Here is a 23,684-nt window from a genome sequence, read left to right as displayed (position 1 = left end):
GAGTCTCTGCAGCCATCTGTAAAACATGGTGGAGGCTCTGTTATTGTTTGGGGCTGCATTTCAACCTGTGGTATCAGGGATCTTGTTAAAATTGATGGAATTATGAACACATAAAAGTGCCATCAGATTTTTGTCCATATATGCAATACCATCTGGAAAGCATCTGATCGGCAATGGCGTAATTTCTCAGTGTGACAGTGATTCCAAACATGCCAATGCAGTATACCGGGATAGAAAAACACACAATGAAACACTATCAGTCATGGATTGAACACCCTAGAGCCCAGACCTCAACATAATTGAAACAGTGTGGGATCATCTTGACAGAGAATGTAACAAATCCAAACACATCCAAAGAAGAGCTTTGGAATGTCCTTCAAGAAGCCTGAAAAACTATTCCTGTAGTGTACTTAAAGCAATTAGAGGAAAACTTGCCTAAAAAAGTTCAGGCTGTGTAGAAGAATAAAAGTGATCACACCAAATATTGATTTTGAAGCTCATTAGAATTGTACAAACTCTATTTTTGCCTATATTTCTGTGTATGTTTGCACGTGTCAGTAAATTACTGTTTCCGATTTTCCTAGCAAAATATAATCAACTAAAGGGTGGCTCAAGACTTTTGCACAGCCTCGAATAGCAGGACATAGTCAGCTTCAGACTACTCTTTTTGGTTTAGGCAGGGAGTGCTGCTGGATTTGGGTTCAAACCTCTATACACACTGAGTCACATAGCAGCTGGTCCAGTCTGCAACAGAAGAGCAATGCAGAGATTTGGTAAAGATCAGAATATGATGGAGAGGTGGGGGGGGGCTTAAGAGAGGATGATGGAAAAGAGCAAATGCTGACAAAATATTCTCCTCTTGTCTTTCAGCCTTGGTAGTACGGTATATGCACAAAAGTACTGGGCCATCTACACTTTACACAAACAGGAGCTGCTCAGGCATTGAAACTCATACCATGAAGCTCCCAGTGCACAGATTTTGTGCTGATGTTAATGCCAGAGGAGGTTTGGAACTCCACCGCTATGGAAGATGTAACTTCCTCTTCTGTACTGAACATGTGATTGTTCTTTGGCATGCCTATAGCAACACCATGAAGTAGGAAGATAGTACAAAACGATGCATTCGCTCACATAGGTATACCTAATGTGTTGTAATGCAGCTGAGGTTATCAACTTTATTGTTTTGAGCTAAGCTTTCTCATTTTATTTGCTGATATAGCGCTTTTGTTATCTTGGCTGCAGTAATACTTTTCTTATTTCAAATCTTCTAAAGTAGGGAATGCCACCTGAATGATGGGGGTCTAAAGCAAGGTGTGTAGCAAGGCATGCTTGCCTGGTTTTATAGCAATCTTGAGGGGGTTTCAGAGAAGAGAAAATTGGAGAGTTTAGATGGTTTAAAAAGTGAAGAGAGAAGGAAACTGTGAAAAATAGAGAAAGAGAGAGAGAGAGAGTGAGAAAAGACCACTGGTGATATGGAGAGGGATAGTGATGTTTCGCTGGAGTTTGCTCCACGGTTCAGGGAGGACCTCTGTCTCTGCCAGTGCCTCTTAATCCATCACACCTCCTGCGGCCCTGGATCCGACACACTCCAGCGCTGAATTCATGCTCAGCTCTGTCATGCATGTGTGCCCGCTGTTCCTGGCCTTCTCTTATCCCTGTTTTCACTCTCTTTTTCTTTCTCTGAGTGAGTGTCAGGACTATCAGCACTGCCTCGGGCAAGATGGACAGACACTGTTTTACAGTGTTTTTATACATGCTCCACATCTAGACTTGTTCTTTCTCTCAGCTCTGAGAGGCTTCTCCCTTTTCCTGTTTTGCCTGCCAGTCATTCCTGCAGCTCACATACTTTAAATTTTTTTGCCATTAATTTCTGTTACAAATCCAGAATCTCTCATAATGAAGACTTAGGATTACTTCTTCCATGTGAATGTACTTATTTGACAGGACGTGCACCTCCAGCCATCTGTCTGTGTTTTAGCAATGGGGGTCGACTACTTCACTTGATCAGTCTTGCTGATCCTCCAGATGTATTTGCACATACTGCCTATAAGCTTTTTTATGAAATCTGATATTATAATGAACAGGCTTGATTAACTCTGTCAGACTGCTCACCAGAGCTGGAGGGAAGTGGAGTGCGGTGGTGTTAGAAGAGCATGGGACTGATTCTGAGCTGTGAGCTAGCATGTGGGCATTTGACTTACGTTCAGAAATGCGTCACACATACGTTAAACTCTGCAGCTCTCCGTCACTTAACCTCAGTTTTCTGGCAGGTTTTCAGTCTTTGTAGTCTGTCCCTCTAAACTCTGCAGCCTGTCTGTATACCTCACTGTTTTGCTCTGTGCCTGTTGTTGCACAAGGTGACCCTCTAAACACTCCAGGATCCCTACTGTGACAGACTTTTTTTTTTTTTTGCAGCACCAGCAGCCAAATCATGCACCTCCACCCCCTGTCCACCTGGTGGCGATGTCTCAGCACCTTGACACCTGTTTCTCTAAGGGAGTGGATAGTTGATGGCTCCATATATTTGAGATTTCCCTTTCATTTTGCATGTTGAGGGAATTAAGATGGAGACAGCCTGATTGTGTTTGTGTGCTTTTGTGCTTGCGTGTAGAATGTGTTTTTAGTTTTTGTTTTTTTTTATGTTGTATAATGAATATATTTTCTGTTTTTGAGACTCTGCGATAGCTGTAATGAATTCCAGAAGGCTTTTTGTTTGTCTGCTCTGTCACTCCTATTTCAAAGTAGACCAAGTTGCTTGAAGTCCCTACCATATGGTCATACTGAAGGATTTATCACATAAGCTTAACCTCTTCACACAAATCGATTGATATAATTTCCTATGATACTTTATATGGCCACGGTAATGTGTGTTTATCTTTAGAATGAAAATGTATTGTAAAATCAGAGTATCTTGACAATTTAATTAATACTTGTTTAAAGAAAATCTCATTTTAAAATGTAGGTGGTGTTCATACTCTAAAATGGTGGTGATAGTAACTGTAGATTAGGTTTTTTGACATTTATATCTAGGGATAGCAAAGCTACAGAATTTGTATTTTTGTTTGTGCTTTTGGTGGTATTTGGTTGTGACAGCAGAGAAAGCATAAGGAAAATGTGAAATACAGCAATGGTCCCTGGCTGTATGAGTTAATTAGTATTATAGTAGTATTCCACTGGAATAGGTACCCCACCGGACTGCCAAGAATACTGTTAGGTTATGACTGGCTCTGTAGCCACAGTCACCATGATTCCAAATTATTGATCTGTGAAAATATCATAGACTGATCATCCAACATTATAACAACCTGCCTAATATTGCACAGGTTAACCTCCTGTTGCCGAATCAACTCTGACCTATCATGGTATGAATATGGGACCTCTAGGATGTACTGCAGTATCTGGCACCAGGATGTTGGAAGCAGATCTTTGCGTGTTGTTGCAGGGTGAAGCCTCCGTGGATTTTGCTTCAACAGATCCCGCCGGTGCTCAGTCACATTGGGTGATTGTGCTATATTTCATGTTTCTTGACTGAAAGAACTTCCTGTGGAGTTTTTTCAGTGTGGTACAGTGCATTGTGCTGTTGTGCCAATGACATCACAATGGGGCTGTGGTACTTTGCAACAATATTTAAGGGGGTATTACATGTCAAATAATGTCCAACTGAATGCCAAGAGCTGAGGCAATCTAATGCTGAGTAGCTACATTCAGTCCTGACATCACCTTGCAGTCTCCTATCGCTTTCGGATTGCACCTTCTGCATAAGACATAGTCCACCTGTGTGGGATTTCCTTCAGTCTTGTATGTCACCCTGTGTTCTTCTCTCTTCCAGCCATCTCCATCCATTTCACAAAATCCACTTCCGTTTGTCCTTTGCATTTCTTTCCTTAGCACTATACCTATCCAACACCTCCTGATCACCTCTGTTCCAGTTACCACTTACGCCTCCCTGGGGAAACTCTACCATTTCATCCAACTTACTCCAGAATTTGTCTTTCTCTTCTAACTGACATCCAACCTGTGGAACATATGCGCTGACATCATTCCGTATCACCCTTTTGGTTTCCAGCTTCAAACTCCTGTCTGACACTCTCTTCACCTCCACCACACTATTCACAAACCTTTCCTTCAAGATTACCCCTACTCTATTTCACTTCAGATCTACTCGATGGTAGAATAGCTTGAATCCACCTCCAATGCTCCATCTAGTCTCCTGCACATACAGTACACCTACCTTTCTTCTCTCCATCATATCAGCTAGCTCTTTCACTTTACCAGTCATAGTCCCTACATTTAGAGTCTCTCTCCACACTCCTCTCTCACTGCCTTCTAACATGCATTCCCCCTCTCCTTTTCCTTTGTCTTTCACCAACCGTAGCACCCTGTTGGCCAACGTCATGGGGGGGTGGCCATTATTAACCGGGACCTCGACTGATCTGCTATGGGAATCTCATTCTTGACGATTTGCATGTTTGATTTGGATTTTACGCTGGATGCCCTTACTGATGCAACCCTTCTCATTTATCCAGGCTTGGGACTGGCACTAGGAATAAACTGGCCTGTGCCTCCCCCATGGCTATGCATGAGTGCTATGAGTTAATTGATAAGCCCTATCTATCTACAGTCAAAAGAAAGAGGAAAATCAGTAATTGAACTGAATCACATGAGCATACTCAACATGCATGTTAATATTATATGCAGGAGAAACCCTTTTGATTTGAGTAATGGGTCAAAACAAGTCCAGTTAAAATGATTTTAAATAGTCTAAATCTCAAATTGGCCTTAGATGCATGAGCATTTAATCCAGACAAACTTTATTTTTCTTTGGTACTGTTAAGAATTTTTTATCAGCATAAATACATGTTTTTCTTTTTGAAAAAGTTGTAAAAAATAATGCCTCAACAGCTAAACATATTGAAAATAAACAAGCTAAATATGCATTGTTTTCACTGACAGACTTGCAGGTTGGGAAGGCTGTGCAAACGATGTGCATCACCAGCTATTCAGATTGTCACAAGCACAGATGGAAAAACAAATGAACAGAAATGTGTCCTCGAGTGTAAATATGCATTGTAAGCTCTTCACATTATCAGATTTGCAGATGGAGGTAACATATGCACAGAATATGCTATCACCACGTAAAATTTACAGATGGAGTGAATATCACAGCACAGGCATTATTACACCATGAGCTGAGTGTAATGCATTAACTTAGTTTGTAACATGTTAGTGATGTGGTTCCAGCATACCGCGGAGCTGTAACAGTCTGAGAATCTGGACAGCTGGTGGCCTCTAGCTCTCATCCTGATGGCAGAGGCAGATGCAGCAGCACCTCACTTACCTCTTGTTTATGCAGAGGAAGTTGAATCTATCTGTCTTTTGGTTTGTCAGACTCTCTTCCCTGGTGTGTTGAAGGATGTGACAGAGAGATGGAGAGAGATGGTGACTGGACTGGTAGAGTGAGAGCAGACTGTCTTTCTGTAATGAATATAAATGGGCTCCAGGTCTCACTCTCCTCATCTGGCCTACCTTTCTGAAAGCAGGCATGGGATGAGAATGTGGGCTGGAGGTTCCCCATCCTCTCTCGCTCCCTTTTCCTACACAGTCACACCTACATTATACATACAAAAAACATACAATCATACTTCTTTCATGCTTTTCTGCAGACTACACTTTGGTTTTAAGGTCTCATTTGAAAGGGACATCTTTAACATAATTGTGGACAAGGTAAATGCAGTAAGGGGAAGGACAGTAAAAAATGGTGGCATGACCTTAGGAGACACATACATAAAGTCATGCTTGTAACCAAGCGTATTACTGAATTTTGACCTGTGGCCTCCATCTGTTCTGCTTATATGGTTGGTTGGTTATTTCTTCTTCTAGTTGTGCACTATCCATGGTCCTGAAATGTAAAAAAATGGGAAATTTGAATATCATTGAGCTGATACACTCTTGTATATCATGTAAGATTAATTAAGTGTAAGTGTGACGAGACATAAACCATTTTATGTAAACATAAAGTAAGAAAGTGTATTAAAACATGAATTGACTTCTTGAAAAGAGCCATAGGTTGAAAAATGAATGGTTGCAAGATGTTTTGGTGCCGAGGGTGTTGCGCAACTTCAGCCTCAAGCAATGATGGGCCTTGGTAATCAAGATGTTGTGATAATAGCATTTAAATAAATAAACATTCTGCCATGCACTTTCTGTTCTCGATGGAACTGTTATAACCATTCTAAGTGCAAAATAGGTTAAGACCAGAGGGGCAGCATCTAGGGCTCTATAATAAGGCTCATGCAGAAGTGCCAGAAACAGGTTCTTATTTCCAGTTACTCAAACGATGGCAGATTGCTCCAAAAAATGAATCAAGAATCAAGAATGCCTTTATTAGTCTCACAAATGAGTCAGTCCCCATAGACTTGCATGCTAAAATGCCCAGGTTTACAGCAGATATAAACAACTGTAGAGGGGCAAATTTTTAAACAAACTCACCTCTTCAAAATGGTTATGAACATTTAACTTTAGCATTATTATGACTTGACCACTTTAGGTTACAGGTGGACTACTAGGTCACTTGCAGTCACCTAGGTTTTACAGGTTTCTGTGACTGTGTGTTGCAACCTTACACTCTATAAATGCACTATTAACCAGGCCTGGTAGTCTTATCTTATAACTTAGCACTCCAAATATGCTCACTTTTGGCATAAAAAAAACAAAACAAAACAGAATGGCAATGGCCATAATATTAAAACTGAGGCTTCAAAATGGCAGTTTACAAACCACTGGGTGACATATTGGTGGTTCCATCCATTTTTATACAGCCTATGAATTGGATGAGAAAACCATCCATTACTCAGCTTGGGACATTAGTTGTTCAGGGTTTAAAATAGAACCTCTTACTTTAGTGGCATTCAATACTACAACAACCCTCAAAAATTGTAGTGGTGAACAAGGGCAGGATATTTAGTCTTCACAATGCAGTATGCCTAGTACAGCCTTTGTATGCTTTGTTGCAATATAATACACTGTTCTTTAGTTTGCTGTATTTGCTGGCAAAGAAATTTTGATGTATACCCTGCAGAATCTGAACTTGTTTGCCGTCTTTCTGTATTTCTCTCTCTCTCTCTCTCTCTCTCTCTCTCTCTCTCTCTCTCTCTCTCTCTCTAAGCATCTCTTATCCTCATCCTAATTTTCACTGCTTTTTATCCAACCTTGGAGGTGCTGATGGCAACCAAATAGCTGCAACAAATTCTTCAGTCCTTATCTGAACCACAGCACCTCCATTACCTCTTTCTTTTGTCTTTTAATTGCCTCTGGGAGAGCACAGTCTTTGTAAATCTCTGCCTGCCATACACTGTAATGTGACAATATTTATTTTCTCTACATCATATGCATTATCACCTATTAGTCATTCCTTCCATTCACACTGTCATCTTCAGATTCCCATGACAAATGAACTGTCTGAAGACATTTCTCCTGAGGGAGTCCTATGATTAGCACACATCTCCTCCATCTCTCAGTTGTTATTGCTTCTTTTCTCCTACCGCTTTGCTCTTGATGTTTGTCATGAAAAGCATGGAAAAAAATCCCTAGTTTTATTCTGGTTAAGTGTCATCTGGGTGTATTTAGAAAGCTGTGAGGCTGTTAGCAGTGCTGCCAGTATTGTCATGTTTTCTTAAATTGATTTCCTGTGATTACTTGGTGTTCATGGTGCTCTTTTAAGGGACAGGATGCAAGAAAAGCACTTGGTAAATTGTGCCTTGGATATACTGTGATACAATACCAGAGTGATGACACACAGAGAGTAACACACATGCATGTAAAAATTCACCCTCACTCACTCATATAGACTTTAATTAATTGCCAGGAAGTCTCAGGTAATTTAAATTGCAAATCAGTGCAGCCTTTTTCTCCCAACTTTTTTTGATTAATATTTTATTGTTTTACTGAGCGAAAATGCCACCAGTGTTTTCATCAGATACAAGTGACACAAAAGAAGAAAAGGGGGCACTGAATTGAGATGATCGGATGCAGGTGTTATCGCTAAACATTAATTAAGTTGTGTCTAGTTCTAGAGCTGCTGAGGCCTGGGTGTCTCCTCGTCTGTTTCCAATCCACTCACCAAGACAGAGGTTCCTCTTTCTTTTTACCCCTTTCCTTCATTTTTTTTTTTTTTTTTTGCTGTCTCTCTGCATTCTCGGTCCAGTACTCTGTTTCTGCCAAGTTTTCTCAGGTCCTGAACTTCTCTTTCAATCAGACACTAATTAAGCAATGGAGTAGAAGGGTTTCTCTGGCAAGAGATCAGGGGGACTTGCAGGTTGAGTGAGAAAAGCCAGATCTTGAGACCTTGATGACTTAGGTATGAAATTTGTGGAGAGGAACTTGAAAGGAGCATAAGGGAATGAGACGAGAGGAAATGAGAGATTTAGACAGCAGAGAAATTACACTTTGAAACCAAACTGTGCATATTCCTTTTTATTTTTCAGTAAGATGTTCAATCCCATGAGACTGCTAGTATAGAACGGAACAAAAATTAGAAAAAAAAGAATAATGAGGAAATTCCTTTTTGCCACAAATGGAAACTGAGAGGTAATGTAGCCATTACAGTCCAAATCTGTACCGCAGGTACTTATCAAACAAAACTGTGACCTTTCTTGGTCTTTTGAAAGTAGAGTGCAACCTTGTGTGTGTGTCTGTGTGTGTGTGTGTGTGTGTGTGCGTGTGTGTGTGTGTGTGTGTGTGTGTGTGTGTGTGTGTGTGTGTGTGTGTTTTGAGTACAGACTGGCGGCTTGAGATGAAAGTCTTAAGTCCTGCCCTTCACTTAGAGCCACAGCGGATGGGTGCAGCCTGGCTGGAATCAGATGGCTGGCACAGCACTCTGTTCATCCCAAAGCAAAACAAAGACAAAACCACGTGCAGATAAAGGAAGGCTTCCCTCATTGAAGCTGAGTGCATGCTGCTGCTGTGCTTTGACTGCCAAAGACTCTTAAAACAAATGAATTCAGAGCCCTTACTTCCTACTTACTGGGAAATACCGCTCAATTAGACTAACCATTTAATTAGGAATTGCAGTGACATGTACAAAGACAGACGCATACACACAAGGCGTGCACAAGGTCACAGATTTTCATAGTTATGTGTTCTGCTAGTTTAAAGTCAGAGTAGTTTAATGGCTCTGTTTCTGTCTTCCTACAGGGAGCCTGTAGCTATTTTGGAGTCTGGGCATTGTGTTGTACTGGATTCATCTTTCTGCTGTTCTCTGTATGGCAGGGGTTTAACAGGCGGCCAGCTTGACTGATTATTGGACCTTTCCTCCCTCATACCACCTCATCCCACATCTGGCTGGTGCTACTGCCCGACTCAGCACTCTCAGCATCAACGCTGGCAATGTCCAGAGTGCCAAGCCCCCCACCCCCGGCAGAAATGTCCAGCAGCCCTGTGGCTGAGAGCTGGTGTTATACTCAGGTGAGGGATGCATGACTTTTATTTTTTTCCCCCAATGCATTTAATTTTGCTAACACGTCTCTCCACTTCTCTCACTTGCTTGTTTCTAAGCTGTAGCAATACAAAATCGAGGCATGAGGGCAGACCTGCGTTTCCTTGCTTCCTTTTTTTGATTACAAAAGAAATGAACTATAATTAGGCCAGAATACATTTTAAAATATTATAGTTAGATTGTCAAGCATTATTTATGGTTGTAAATTAATCTCAGCGTGCCATGTTGAAGGATGTCTGAATTCCTAAAATGCATCTAAAGGGCAAGAAATGTTCTGTCCTTCACTATTTGTGTTTGTGTGTGATTTATTAAAAAACAAAAAGAAGGATGATATCAGGTCACCTTGCACCATGTCGTCAATTAAATTAAAAGCAGCCCTTAATATGCAGTGTTTTGCAGATTCTTAAAATCATTAAAAAAATACAGCTGTAGTTGGGATATAACAAAACAATGTTATAGATACAGTACTGTGGAAAAGTCTTGAGCAACCCCTCATTTCTTTATATTGTGCTAAGAAAATGGGAAAGGGGTGTTTAGCCAGCTTTGTTCTTCAACACCACCTGAAATCTCTTAGGCAGCTTTCTTCTAATAAGTAGTTTTCAGGAGTCGTTCTCCGGGCTTCTTGCAGAACATCCAAAGCTCTTCGTCAGATGGTGGCTGCCTTTTGTTCCATTCTCTGTCACGATATCATCACACAGTTTCAATAATGTTGAGGTCTGGGCTCTGGGGAAGTCAGTCCATGACTGATAGTGTTCCACTGTGTGTGTGTGTGTGTGTGTGTGTGTGTGTGTGTGTGTGTGTGTGTGTGTGTGTGTGTGTGTGTGTGTGTGTGTGTGTGTGTGTTTGTTTGTTTGTTTGTTTGGTGTCCAGGTATACTTTTACTGCATTGTCAGTGTCTTTGAGATCAATGTCATGCTGAAAAATTAAGCCATTGCCAGTCAGATGCTTTCCAGATGGTATTATGTAGTGGGTTAAAATCTGATACTTCATTCATAATTCCATCAATTTTGACAAGATATCCAATACCACAGGCTGAAATGCAGCTTCAAATCATGTGTCTAACGCCATGGCTTTCAGTTACTGTTCATCTGCTACAGATCATTTTTTTTGCCAATAGCTCTTTGGTAATCACCCTGTTATGGCAAAAATGCTGTAAATAATGTTATGCTTGTAAAACTGTTATCTTTGACATTTTTCATAGATTCAAATAAAGAAATGGGTGTTTTTTACAACTGATGCTAGAAACAAAGTGCTTAAAAATAACATTTAAAATTGGTTCTTTTCTAAGTTGTCTGTTATGTGCAGACACATCACTGGTTCTTCCCATGAGTTAGGTACCTTCTTAATTGTGAATGATTCATAGGTCAAAATTAAGTGACTTTGACTTATGAAACAAACCAAAAAACATGCCTGTGGAAATATTCAGGTATAGGGACTGGACTGAAAATGAGTGAAAAAGCAGCCAATGTCCAAAGAAAAACTTAAAAAGACCTTCAGAAATCCTGAAGAACTATTGCCCAAGACCGCTTTAAAATTTCAAGAAAGTCTGGCTCCTTGAAGACAGAATATAAAGAAATGAGGGTGACCCCAGAGTTTTGCACAGTACTGCATTCAGTACCTGGCTAGATTGCAAAATGATCAGATTTAACCCTGAAAGCACTCTAAGTGTAGTAATTGGTTAATTAGTTGGTAGTCAATCCCTTTTTGGTGGGTGCTTTTAGAATTTCATGCAGTCAAGAGCTTTTTGGTTTGGTTCTTTTCTTGGTTTCCGCCCCCATATTGTCAGATGTCAGTTTGATTTGTGCAAGCAAGATCATGTTTGAAGAACAGCTACCCAGAGGGCACCCTTTTCATCTAGCACTTTCCAAACACAAACTTGTGTGCAGCTTTGCATTGAATATTTAGGGCTGAAAAAAATCTAATTTGCTCCTTACTGTGCTCATGAATTGTGACATAAAATAACAGCATATAAAGCCGTTTTTGCCTCAGAGTTCTGCTGCGTAAGTGTGAGCATTAAACAAAAAAATAAAGTCATTTAAACTCATGAGGTGCAAGGTTAAATTGGAGCAGTAATTCAGGCGTAAGGGTGTGAGTGAACACTGCTACACCATATATGTATTTTGTTTTAATCAGTCTAGGACATTTGTTGCAACATTTTAATAGTGAATCTGAAATTTAGTTATTTATTCATTCAAATGTAGCTGACAGATATTGTGTTTTCCTGATGGCTTCAACATTACCAGCCTAACTTTTTTTTTTCTTCATAAAAATTGATACCATTTTACATGTTTTCTTTGTTTAAAGCTTATCTGTGCTCTGAAATTGCATTTGTTTTAGTCATTGCATTGGCTTTACTAGCTCAGACATCACTTTCTTGTTAAGAGCAAAGGTAGATAAAGTGTGTCGTTGATGATGTCTGTTTTTTCATCTCTGCTATGTCCTTGCAAAATTGTTTTGTTTTTTTCGTTGCTACTTGTCCATTATCCTTTCTTCTTTCTCTTCGTTTGTTGTCCATGTTTATTAAGATGAAAGGCAGTTTTGATGTGTGGTTTTGAAGTCCAGGCTGACCAAACACCACTTACCCATATAGAATAGATAAATATATAAATAAAGATATCTGGTTTCAGCTGATTCTGTCCTTTTTCTATGCAGATCAAAGTGGTGAAGTTCTCCTACATGTGGACCATCAACAACTTCAGCTTCTGTCGGGAGGAGATGGGAGAGGTCATCAAAAGCTCCACTTTTTCGTCAGGAGCCAATGACAAACTCAAATGGTTAGTAAAGCCTCATCATTCTAGCTACCATATATAAGGTACAGCATCCCTACTCTAAGAGTGTTTTTGGAGAACATCTTTTCAAAAAGTTGTCTTAAGGATTTTCAGCTTTTTTTCCATCTTTCAAAGGTAGAACATATCCGTGCTTATATATGTGGAGTATCAGTCATTGCTGTGTGCCTTTAACGTGTCTGTATTTGCAGTGTTTATTAGCATATGTTTTGAAATGAAAATTAACTTTCTTGCGTAACACCTCAGTATGCACGAATTGATCTGAGGTTAAACCTACATTTGAATTGGATTACTTTACTCTGACTTTGCTCTGAGATGAGCACCCTGCTGCTTTTTGTGTTAGGCTGAGACACATGAGTATCTCACACCTCCCAGTTTTCCTTGAAACATCTTGGCATCTCCCCAAGAAGAGCTGGAGAATGTGGCTAGGTACACAGAAAAATGCTCTATCAGTCTTAGTCTGCTATTAGTCACAGCCTGACCAGTAGAAGATAATGGATAAATGTATGCTACAGGCTCCAGATATTAGCTCTGGACTTTGTTTACCTGCAGCATATACAGATTTGGGACAGTTCCTGTGAACTGTAGCAAGTTGGGGTGGGGTATTTAAAAAAAGAAAAAGAAAAGAGTCGTGTTTAAGGTGCTACAGTGCTCATTCTTCATTGTCAAAACCCAATTTTTGAAGGCAGTAATATGATTTCATTTTGTACTGGTTTGCCATGAAATGAGTTGACAGACTTAATCCATCCAGTCTGGGAAATGTACCTAATTGCCTCAAGTATAGCTGTAAAAACTGGCTAAGTGAGCAACTACTGGGCTGTCATGCTTAGACTTCCATAGATGGCTGATTTGATGAGTACTTCTGCTTTTTGGATTCACATCATCAAAGATTTGTGTTGAATATTGTTGGAGTAAAATGGCATGTCACTGATTCATTTTCACAGAATAGGGGGTCACACTTTTAATATCTCATGCATTTATGTAATGGCCATAGATGGCTGATGGTAATGATTGTAGCCTGGGATAAAATAATGGAATAGTGAGTTTGGGTTCGGTTAGTTACCTGTTTAAATTATTTACAAACTCCATCATTTTAAAGAATGATGGCATTATGCTATTAGTCCACTTTTTCCTGTAAGTGCCTGCAGTCTTTTGTATCTGGGTGAACAATTTAGTTTTTTCTTCTGCTGTAGCATGACTCTCGCTCAATTGCATCACTGCATCATTCTCCAGTACTCTCATAGAAGTGAACTGTAGGTCAGCCTCATATTGGCCTATTGGCAAGAAGGCAGAAATTGTACAATAACAACTAGACTAACATAACTCAATTAATAATGAATTAATTATATTAGATTCAACTCATTGTCATTGTGCGCACAAGGCACACAACAAAATGATCGTTCCAGATCACTCATCCAGAGACGAGCATCTGCGGTCATGCAGCCAGAGACCGGCGCTACCGTTAGGCAATGTGGTTTAAGTGTCTTGCCCAAGGACACAACGCAGCGCAGGGACAGGGGCTCGAACCTGCAACCTTCTGGCTGCAAGGAAGGCGAGCAGCTACCCACTGCGCCACTGCCACGAATTTAATTGTTAACAATTCAGGCCAGGATATCTACATTATAGGAAAAAACAACAACAATTAAAAGCTGCAAAATGGATATTATACATTATATTACTAGCACGAAAAATCTGATGCAGTTGAGTTCTTCTTCAGTTCATTTTTCTTTTACCTTACAACACTTTAAATAGAGGCCATTTAATATGGCAAATATAAGACTGGGCAGCTGCCTATGAAATAATGCCTGGATTGTTATGATAATACATATAATATTGTAAAATATTATTGTCTCAAATAATTGACCAGAATTACAGCTCCCAGATGCTTCATGTGTTAATTAACAGTCCACATGGCCACGGTGAAGTGTCTGATGTTACTTAAATTATAACAGGCATATGTTGCAAACACATTGTGCAAAGCTATGATTGTTTTGTGGAACTGGTTTCTGTTGCATTGCTGAGGACCCTTTCTTTCCTGTGGTAGTTCAGACTTTATTGCTGTTTCAGATTTAAATATCAGGACATGTTTATGTAGCAGTTTGCATTAGGAAGGCTCATACTCTTTGCTCTTTGCTCGAGTGTGTTATATCGCTACTGTCTATGAAACTCTGCCTGACCTGATGCCCCTTCATGGTAATCTCTTTGTGCACCTCTGGACCACTTGTTATACTGCTGCTATTTTGAGAATGCTCCAAACGATCACAAAAACAGTGTAATCGATAAAAAAATGATTATTATTAAAAATAATTTGTCATATTACGCTTCGTATACTCTTAGCCTTGATTTATTCTACAGCCTTGAGTTTATGCCAACAAACATAATACGTAAGTGGCCAGTGATGTTGCCGGTACTTACGCTTGTGCAGGTGTGTTATCTATTAATTACTGTTAATTATCGTGCAGGAAATCTGCGCCATAACCTGACCTGCACCTCCCGAGAAATATCAAATAATGTCCGTGAAATAATGAAATAATTTCAATATTAAAATATTAAAATAATCATGATTATGATTTTTTTTCCATAGTCGAGCTGCCCTAGTAGTTGATCAGTGATGATTGTATTTGTTTCACCAAAGTGTAATTTTCATTGTGCTGTGTGTTGGTGCAGGATTGGCACGTTGCTGTTCATGTGGTTTGTGCTGAATGTTCTCTCTCAGGTTCCTTAACACATTACAGTTGAAGCACTCACTGACAGTTCTCAAGAATCACTCCTCCTCCTACAGTACTGATCAGAATCTAATCAAACTTCGACACAATAGTCAACTAATGGATCTTAACACATTGTGCTTGTTTTACCTGCAATAATGTAGATTGTGATAGCTCCTGAGCCGGATCACCTATGGTATCACTGACATTGTAGTTTTGTTCTTATCTTAAAAGGATCCCTAACTACCCAAGGCACGGCAGTTTCATACTGTACCTCACAGTGGTACTGTCTCATTGTTCCTGAAACCAAGTTTCCAAGTTTAGTTCAGAGCAGCATTTCCTTTGATGTTTGGAGGGTTTTGGTGACAGTAGCTCTGCACATGAAGAGGTATTTGAGACTACTGCTGAATAGATCTTTAGTAACCTTTACTAGTGTGCTTTCTGTGCTTTGATGTATTCTAAATCCTGGCTAAAAATCTCCAATGAAACTATTGCACTGTGAACACGGACATTAATTTGAAATCAAGGGACAGAAATTGGTCCATACTTGGCTGAAACATTAAGTAATTTTTACCACGCACCGGAGGGGGAATACGGTATTGTTTTTGTTATGTTTGTTTGCTTGTTAACAAAATAGCAAAACTACCAGTCTGATTTATACCGAATTTCCACGAAAGATGGTAAGTGACCCCTAGATCACCTGATTGAATTTTGCCATAATTGGGTCAAGGAAAAAAAAAAAGGAACTCCAGAAAAGTGAAAAAGTGAGTGACAGGGCGAAAGAGAGACAGTGATATTGATAGCGATAAATTGAGAAATTTGAGAGATTGTAGCATGTTTTTAGTGTGTTGTGTAGTCATGGACAAAACAGATGCTAGCCAAAAAGCCGCCAAAGGCAGACTCCAATGCAAAAGTTGTCTCCACGTGTACAACAGGACAAAGACACCTTGAAGTGTTCCTTTGTGGACAGGAACGGTTTCTTGGAGTGGCACAAAAAATTTTTGTGGCATCTTATTGTGACACCTGATTGTTCTATAAATAGTTGTACAAAAACTGCCTGAGGCATTGCCTGCATTTTAATTTAAATAGTTGTATAAAACTTTGTTTGCTAAATTTGTAGAAACATTTTTGAAAATTATAGGTTATATTTGTATTTTGAGTTGTAAAAGTAGTTTGTTAAAAATGTTTGTGGTTTTCACAGTAAAAAAAAATCGTTTTTCTACTCAGATTTTTAGGTCAAACGTGTTAATACAGTATGTTAAAATGAAAAAATTAAAAGTACAATCACACATATGAGGTTTGCTGAAAGAAAATTATACCGAACAAGGCAAGGTAAACAGTTTCAAGGTGAAATATAAAGTTAGAATCAAAAGTAGTCAAAAATGGCCAATTATACCCTATACTCTGCATAGGGTAAAATTAAAAAATCGGACTCATCTGATATTTTGCAGGCTACTTGAATTTAACGTGGGAAACTCCATTTAATCGATACTTTTGGCCATATCTCAGCTGACAAAAGAGACATCATCCTTATTTGTTGCAGTAAGAAGCATATCACTAGTGTCCATGGACATGCAACATCTGATTGGTGTATGATCTGGATACGCAAATATATGACACATCTTTTGACTCTCAGTCCAATCACTCAGTTCCCTTGTTATCGCCCACCTGACAAATTGCTTATTTTCTCATTGTAAGAGAGAAAGCTTTGCGTTATCTTGGTGATTACATTTTTGGAGAGAGGCACATTTGTGAGTCAGACAACGAACATAAAAATTATCAATCTTGACCAGTACTTTTCAATAATGAATGAATGAGTATCGCATATAAATATTACAGATGCTTCCAGGAACTGAAGCGTTACAGTCGCTTTTGTTTTTTGTTTTGGTCTCACTAGTATGTTTCTTCCTTTTCTTTCCCCTAGGTGTTTGCGTGTGAATCCTAAAGGTCTGGATGAGGAGAGCAAAGACTATTTATCACTTTACCTCCTTTTGGTTAGCTGCCCAAAAAGTGAAGTGCGGGCCAAGTTTAAGTTTTCTATCCTCAATGCCAAGGGAGAGGAGACCAAAGCCATGGGTAAGTCCGAATCACCAGGCCCTAAACAATGGTGGCCTTATGGCTCAGTCACACTAGAGTGAAAATAGGACAGCAACTTTCTTGTGACTGGGAAAAACCGGTGGTTGCCCAGTGATTGCAGTGTATGTTTTCAAATTTGGTGACTGATTGCAGCTAAGTGTGCTGACCAACTGGTCGCCCAGAGGTTGGGTGTGCAACATCCTCAAGCTGTAGGTAACCACATTCAATCACAAGGCAATTGCACAAGTCAGCTTGTGGGAGGCAACTTGTCTTACAGTCCAACTCAGACCAACTGCAGGCACATGCAGACAGATTGACAAAGGCTTGCAAATAATTGCTGTCTTAATTTATAAACACAGATTGTCAACACGTTACAATCAATCTGAATCAGTCTGCCTGAGTTCAGCTCATCTGCGATGCAGTTCTTTTCAACAACTCAGCTGGCTGCTGGCAACTCAACTGGTTGCATTTTGGTCATATTCTTATATGAAAGCATGGCTTGCAGTTAAATTCCCAAATTTCCCCTCTGTACCCAAATTTCCCCTCTGTGGGACAATAAAGGCTGTTTCTTCTTCAATCACCAACCTGCAGCAACTATTCCACTATTTCTGGAGGAATTTCTCAAATTTAAATCTGAGCTTCTGAGTATACTCTGAATATAGGTTTTTAATATGAATTTCTGTTTAATGTGAATTTCTCTGTACAGTATGTAGATGGCAATAGATTTGTGATTTTCACTGACTGATAACGGTCAGTGCCATATTATTACAAATGGATTGCATCTAATTAAGCAGGTTGACCCCATTAAATCACAAACTAATAGTAGTCTGACAGCAGACTGATTTTGTCTTACTGCCATTTTATTGCCATCTTGACACAGCAAAGTTGTTTTGAAGATGGCAACTGTCTGCAAGTGGTCGCAGACCTGTTCCCTGTCTTCAAAGCAACCATTTCAAAAGCAATGAGATCGCACATTCATTGCACACGGTTGCTGTAATTTTGTTAATGCCACGGTCTCCAACCACTGTTTGCCCTAGTGTGACTGTAGCATAATGTGACTGCTTAAAATTTGCCTCAAGTGGATTTACAGTCTGTACAGCATGGAACACCCTCCTTAGATTTTGGTTTGGATAAGGAAAAGTTCTCCAATAAAACATTTCACTTTTTAACCACCCACAGAAAGAGCGCCTGAGAAGTGATCCTGCTTCCACGTCCAGTAGACGTGAAATTAAAGCAACAGCGTGTACACAAAAATAAAACATATTTATAATACAGGTGATCAAGATGGTAAAATTATGTCTTATTTGGAGGACTTTGACGTGACACTAAACAAATCCCCTCATGAAAAGTTAATACTAACAACCACTTGAAAATGCACGGGAGTCCATGTTTTTATTTTCTGTAATAACAACTTTTTAAAATTGACAATGAAAAGTATGTTCATCTTCATTACTGAAAACCTAAGCCATCCTTGTAGACATTTATATTCAGCATAAAGCTGAGGATATCTCAAAGTTTAAGAGTTTCAAAATGAAAAACTCTTGTCACACCTGTGTCTTTGGGGCACTGAAATTTGTAATGTAGGAGGTGGAGAGTGTGTCTAATACCCCAAGTGTGTCTAATAACGTAAGGTATTGATAGCCATATGGGCTTGTGTAATCACTGCGGGTTGGATTCATTTCTAGTAAATATATAATTCAAAGTAGCGTGGGGCAATTTTGATTTTAATTAAAAAAGACCCAACCTTTTTAGAAGTCTTCGACAGCCTCACTCCCTGTTGATAAATTGGAAATGAATGCACCTCCGATTCCTGCTTTTTTTAATTAGGTTATGTTATGGGGAGGAAAAGCAAACTTGTGTGGAATTGAATTAGTGAGGGCCAGATGTGACCGCTTCCTGGTTATCAGGCTTTTTGGCTGCCTCCCTCTCTCCCAGTACCCTGCAGCTAACTGTACAGGAAGCATGTAGGAGGGAAGATGGGGTGGGTGGGTAGGGAGAGAAGAGAAGAGGTGGGAGGAGGAAGTGTGTTTGAATCAGAGGCATATGCAGTGAAGTTGTGTACAACACCCTGCGGTGCAGGTTGTGTAGAAAGGGAAATCATTTTTCCTGCTGAGAAACATTTCCCCATGTGAACTTAGGTACCTCATTTGCTCACTTAGACCTCTGTTTTTTTCAGACTCATAAATTCTTTTTTTTTTTTTTCTGTTTTGTCCTTTTTAATTCAATGACTGTCCTGTCATGTTTTATAACAAAGTCTTAACTTTGAGTGGTATACTCAAGTTTCTCCTTTGATGGATGGATGGATGCTTTATTGATCCCAAAGGAAATTAAACTGCATATCGGTACGTAGGGTTTTGCATGAAAGAGTTTTCTGTGGTATGAGTAACAATTAGAGATGTGTAACTTCAAGGCCTTACCATTTTAACATAGCTTGCTTAAATGACCAGAGAAAACCTGAATTTTAGGACTACTGAGTGAAGTAAAGAGGACCCCCCCCCACCCCCCCGCCCCTTTTAAAAATTATTTTAATTTTTTTATTTCTTCCCTCAAGGGGCTTTCTGCAATAAATGGTGTGCTCCATGGTGAATGCCCCATCCCATTCTTGCCATATGCCCTCCTACACTCTTCCCACAATCCCCCTGGGGAGACCTGGGCTCTCCACTGCACTCGTGTTGTCAGTAGAGAAAATTACCCAACTGCCAGCATATTTGTGACATTTTAGCAAACACTCTAAGAATATGGCAGTAAAGATTGCTCTATTGGTTCTGGATCATTTAGAATCCAATTTAAACCAGGCCTCTAGGAAAAAAAAGTTGAATAAAAACGAAGTGGCTTAATTAAGAAAGCTGAGTGGGTGTGGACTGTTTATGTGGCAGGACACTGATTTGTCTACCTCTGTAGAGACCTGTAGAGACCATTTTAAAAACAATAGATATTTGGTCATAGTTTGTTCCACTGGAATAGTTGAGTAGAAGGAACTCACAGGAGAGTAACGCCACTACGTGTAACACATCTAACCGATATAAATCCTCAATGTTGAGCTAAAGTTGAGTTTGAGGAAGATGGTTTGCATTTCTATTTTTGTTAGCTTGCTGATGAAATAAAGACATTATTGCAAATACATTCATTTCCACATTTTGATTTTAGTTTATGTGGAGAATAGGAATATTCTTACAGTAAGTAAGAGGGGTTAAAATATATACCATGGCAGATTTTGACTGGTAAGCTTGACATTATCTAATTTGGAAGAAAGAAATGGTTTGAAACAATTGAGACTGATCTGCATCACTTAGTGCTTGAGCTCCTCAGTAGATAGCATGTGTCTGAATGTGGATCCTCTGATGGTCTGTACTTACTAATGGAGATGGATTCAAGCAGCAGCAACCCCCCCCCCCCCCCCCCCTTTTTTTTTCCCCCCTACACCATACTTGGCCGCATCATTTCTCTCCCTGGCTTAATGTGCTGGTTCTCCCTCTGAGGGTGTTGGGTGGATTGTAAGTTGTCTTTCAACACCCCCCTTCTCCTTCCTCCTCCTTTTGCAAAAGAAAACAGCTGCCCCCCTGCAGACTAGCATTCTGACAGCTCAGAGAGGAGAGATAGAAAGTTCTCAACCATTGCCGCAAGCGGTTTTGTATTCAAATGGTCTACATGTTAAATCCCCCTACAGACAATGGTTTTGTTGTGTTGTAGCTAAAGGCTATGCAAGCTTGTGTGTTTGCTGTGGTCTGCTTTTTATTGTAATTTAAGAATGAGAGAGAATGTTTCATTTAACTGAAGTTCTGGATGCGAGCTTGTCAGAGTCGGTTGCCCTCAGTGAGTGATAGAGGTGATGAGGCATTCTGTGTGGGGGAGTGGAGCACTGGCTAATAGAGTAGAAGTTATTGGTCAGTCTTTATATAATCAGGTTGTATTGACACTGCTAGAAGGAATGTCAATAGACATGTTTGTACTGACACTAGCATATAGAGCTCAATCTTCAATAAAGGTTAGATTTTCTCCTGTGTCACATTTATAGTTAATGCCTGCCAGTTTGAATGGGTGTGTAAATGGGAATAACATTTTAAGTTAGATTTTTCAACTCTTATAAAAGCTAGAGGAATATCCATTGCTGCCGACTGAAAGCTTTTCAGTTGACGTCTACACTAATTCCCCTCTAGCGATCAATACATGTGGAACGGATTAGTATAGTCTGTTGTTAGTTATAAGTCATGGTTAGTGAAGGTAAAAGGTAAGTCCAGGGGAGTGACAGTCACAAAGAGAGATGTTGACTCTGGCTGCTGTGTCGGCTGCTATTTTTCTACATGCCAGCTTGTCTTCTGGCGACCTTCTCTTTCTGTGTGCCAATCGTACCCTTGAGTTTTCTGCCTGAATATGGATGTCCTGCGCATTTAAATGCTTTGGCATTCTTTTCCTCTTCCTTTCCTTTCCTTTCCTCTTCTCTCTGTTGCCAGTTTAGACATCATTTTTCTCGCTTCACCATCACCTTAGGTTCTCTTTTGGCAGGGTGAGAAACTTCAGTGTTATTAAAATATCAAAGTGCAGCTGCACAGCGGTTAAAAACATGACAGTTATTTCTGCTTTTTGCTGCTTCATACCCATAAGTGTGATTTTTCATACAAAGCTCATTATCATTTTCCCCAATATTAAGAGGTATGTAGAGCTCCACTAAGTGTGTGCTGTTATATATTTTGCTGTCTGTGCTTGGTAAACTTTTTTTTCATCACTCACACTTTTGCCATTGGATGCCTCAGTTACACCTACCCCCCCTTCACCACTGCCCAGCTCTTTTTGGTATTCTGGCAGGGTGGCTGCACTCCCACCACCTTGGCCAGCTCACTGAAAATGTGAGTGCCAGCGATCTGACCTGCAGTTGATTCTCTGCCAGTGCAGGTTTCTGATGCCCCACTGGAGATGATAGCATGGCATTAGCTGAGCTCAGCACACACAAAGTCCTCATCACTGGTGCCTGTATGCATCCACGCATCCACACACAGTCATCTCACTGTCACAGCTGAACACCGAAGAAGTCACACCTCTCTTTCTCTTTTCACCGAGTCTGCTGGGGCTTCTTTCAACATTCCCTCTCACCTCTCCTCACCTCTTCCTTTCGGCCTCCTTCCCCCTGTCTCTTCCTCCTGCCAGCCTTTCTCCGCACCCCCTAGTTTAGCTTTAGATACTGCCACTGGGGAAGCACTCACTCGTCACTGGTCTTGTTACATACCCAAATAACACAACTTCACAAGTAGCTTGTGTGCTTTGGGGCTTCATCTGGGTCACACATGCTAGGGCTATCAGACATGTTTAAAGGACATAAAAGAGTGGGTGAAAGTCAGCAAAGAAAGATTTTACTGAGATCCTGGGAAAGATATTTACATTAAGTTTATTGCTTTGTTTCATCCCAGCCACAAACAGTACAGTGTGATGAAGTTACAAAAGTTTGGCACTATTTTCAAACCTGCTCGACTTTGCTGGAGTTGTCTTTGGCTTAAAAAAAAAACCAAACAGTTTTTTTGGAGGTCATTTTTGGAATGACTGTTCAGTTAGAAGAGCAACAAATAAAGTAGCGTTAAGTGCATAGATCCATTTTGTGAATTGACATGCATTCAAGCTCTTGCATTCAAGCTTATTTGTGTATCAGTTTGTGGATTCTTGTCAGCTTCCTTTGCGTACACAGCCTCTAGAGACAGAGGATTACAGTGAAGGGCCCCCTGCATGGGCAGTGGTGAGAATAACTGCATATGCACTGCACTCCCCCTCCAATCCCCTCTTTGGCTGCTTGCTCCCCCAAATCCAAACAGGGGATTAGACACAAGATCTTTACAGTAGCACTGACACTTCATCCAAGTGCTGCCTACTGTGAACTGTCAGCAGATCTCCTATTGGGATTTCTACGCAAGAGCTGGCTAGAGAGAAGTCTGTTTGAAGTGGCGGGACTATACACATGAAGTTTGCACAGATGTATGAGTCTTAGAGGTGATGGTCTTTTCGCAGGTGACTATAGCCTTTTTCACACTTAACCTCTGGACATTGTTGGGAGAGTCAGGTCTGGACATTAACTGGAGTTTGGCTTTTACACATGTAATGAGTAAAGAGATTATCTGAATCGGACACATGCAGGCTGTGTAGAGAATGCAGGCTGATGATGGCCACACATGGGCTCAACTGAACATCCCACACCAAACACACTTTGCACTGGGTACGGTAGTTGCGAGGAAAACGACAGTTTTAAACATTTGTGTTTTTACATGCAGTTCTACTAATATCTGGAAATGTTTAGTGCTGCAGCGCATTTGAGAAAAAAGGTTTGTGCAGCTTATAGTCAGCTGGAATCAACAGGAGTTTTTGGCTTCATTGTTTTACCAGGTCTCAATGATTCAAAGGTTATTTTTGCATATTTCATCATCTGACATTAAAACTTAAATTTAATATTGATTTTAAGTGGATGTAGTCTGCCTGCATGTTCCACAGAAGTCTGAAATGTCAGTGATGAACTGGGCTCCTTAAAGTACTGAATAAATTAGTTAAACTGAGATTAAAATATGTGTGTGTGGTTTTTTTGTGAGAATTCAAGCAACTAAAATAGAGAGAGATTCTATCCACTTTTTTTTCTGACATGCTGTTATT

General features: G+C 40.0%; 1 protein-coding gene across 2 annotated transcripts in view; it reads left to right on the top strand.

Moving 5' to 3' along the window:
- The window catches only part of LOC115785247 (speckle-type POZ protein-like), a 101,184-nt gene that overhangs the window by 36,698 nt on the left and 40,802 nt on the right, over positions 1 to 23,684 (top strand). For both annotated transcript variants that reach the window (XM_030736778.1, XM_030736779.1), the window contains exons 3-5: positions 9,268 to 9,462; positions 12,146 to 12,267; positions 16,909 to 17,060. In XM_030736778.1, coding sequence (XP_030592638.1) covers positions 9,385 to 9,462; positions 12,146 to 12,267; positions 16,909 to 17,060 — 352 coding nt within the window. In that variant the 5' untranslated portion in view covers positions 9,268 to 9,384. The remainder of the gene's footprint in view (positions 1 to 9,267; positions 9,463 to 12,145; positions 12,268 to 16,908; positions 17,061 to 23,684) is intronic.

Source organism: Archocentrus centrarchus, chromosome 8, assembly GCF_007364275.1.
Source record: "Archocentrus centrarchus isolate MPI-CPG fArcCen1 chromosome 8, fArcCen1, whole genome shotgun sequence".
Classification (NCBI taxonomy): Eukaryota; Metazoa; Chordata; class Actinopteri; order Cichliformes; family Cichlidae; genus Archocentrus; species Archocentrus centrarchus.
The sequence above is the reverse complement of the archived record's forward strand: the minus strand, read 5'-3'. Positions and strand labels throughout refer to the sequence as shown.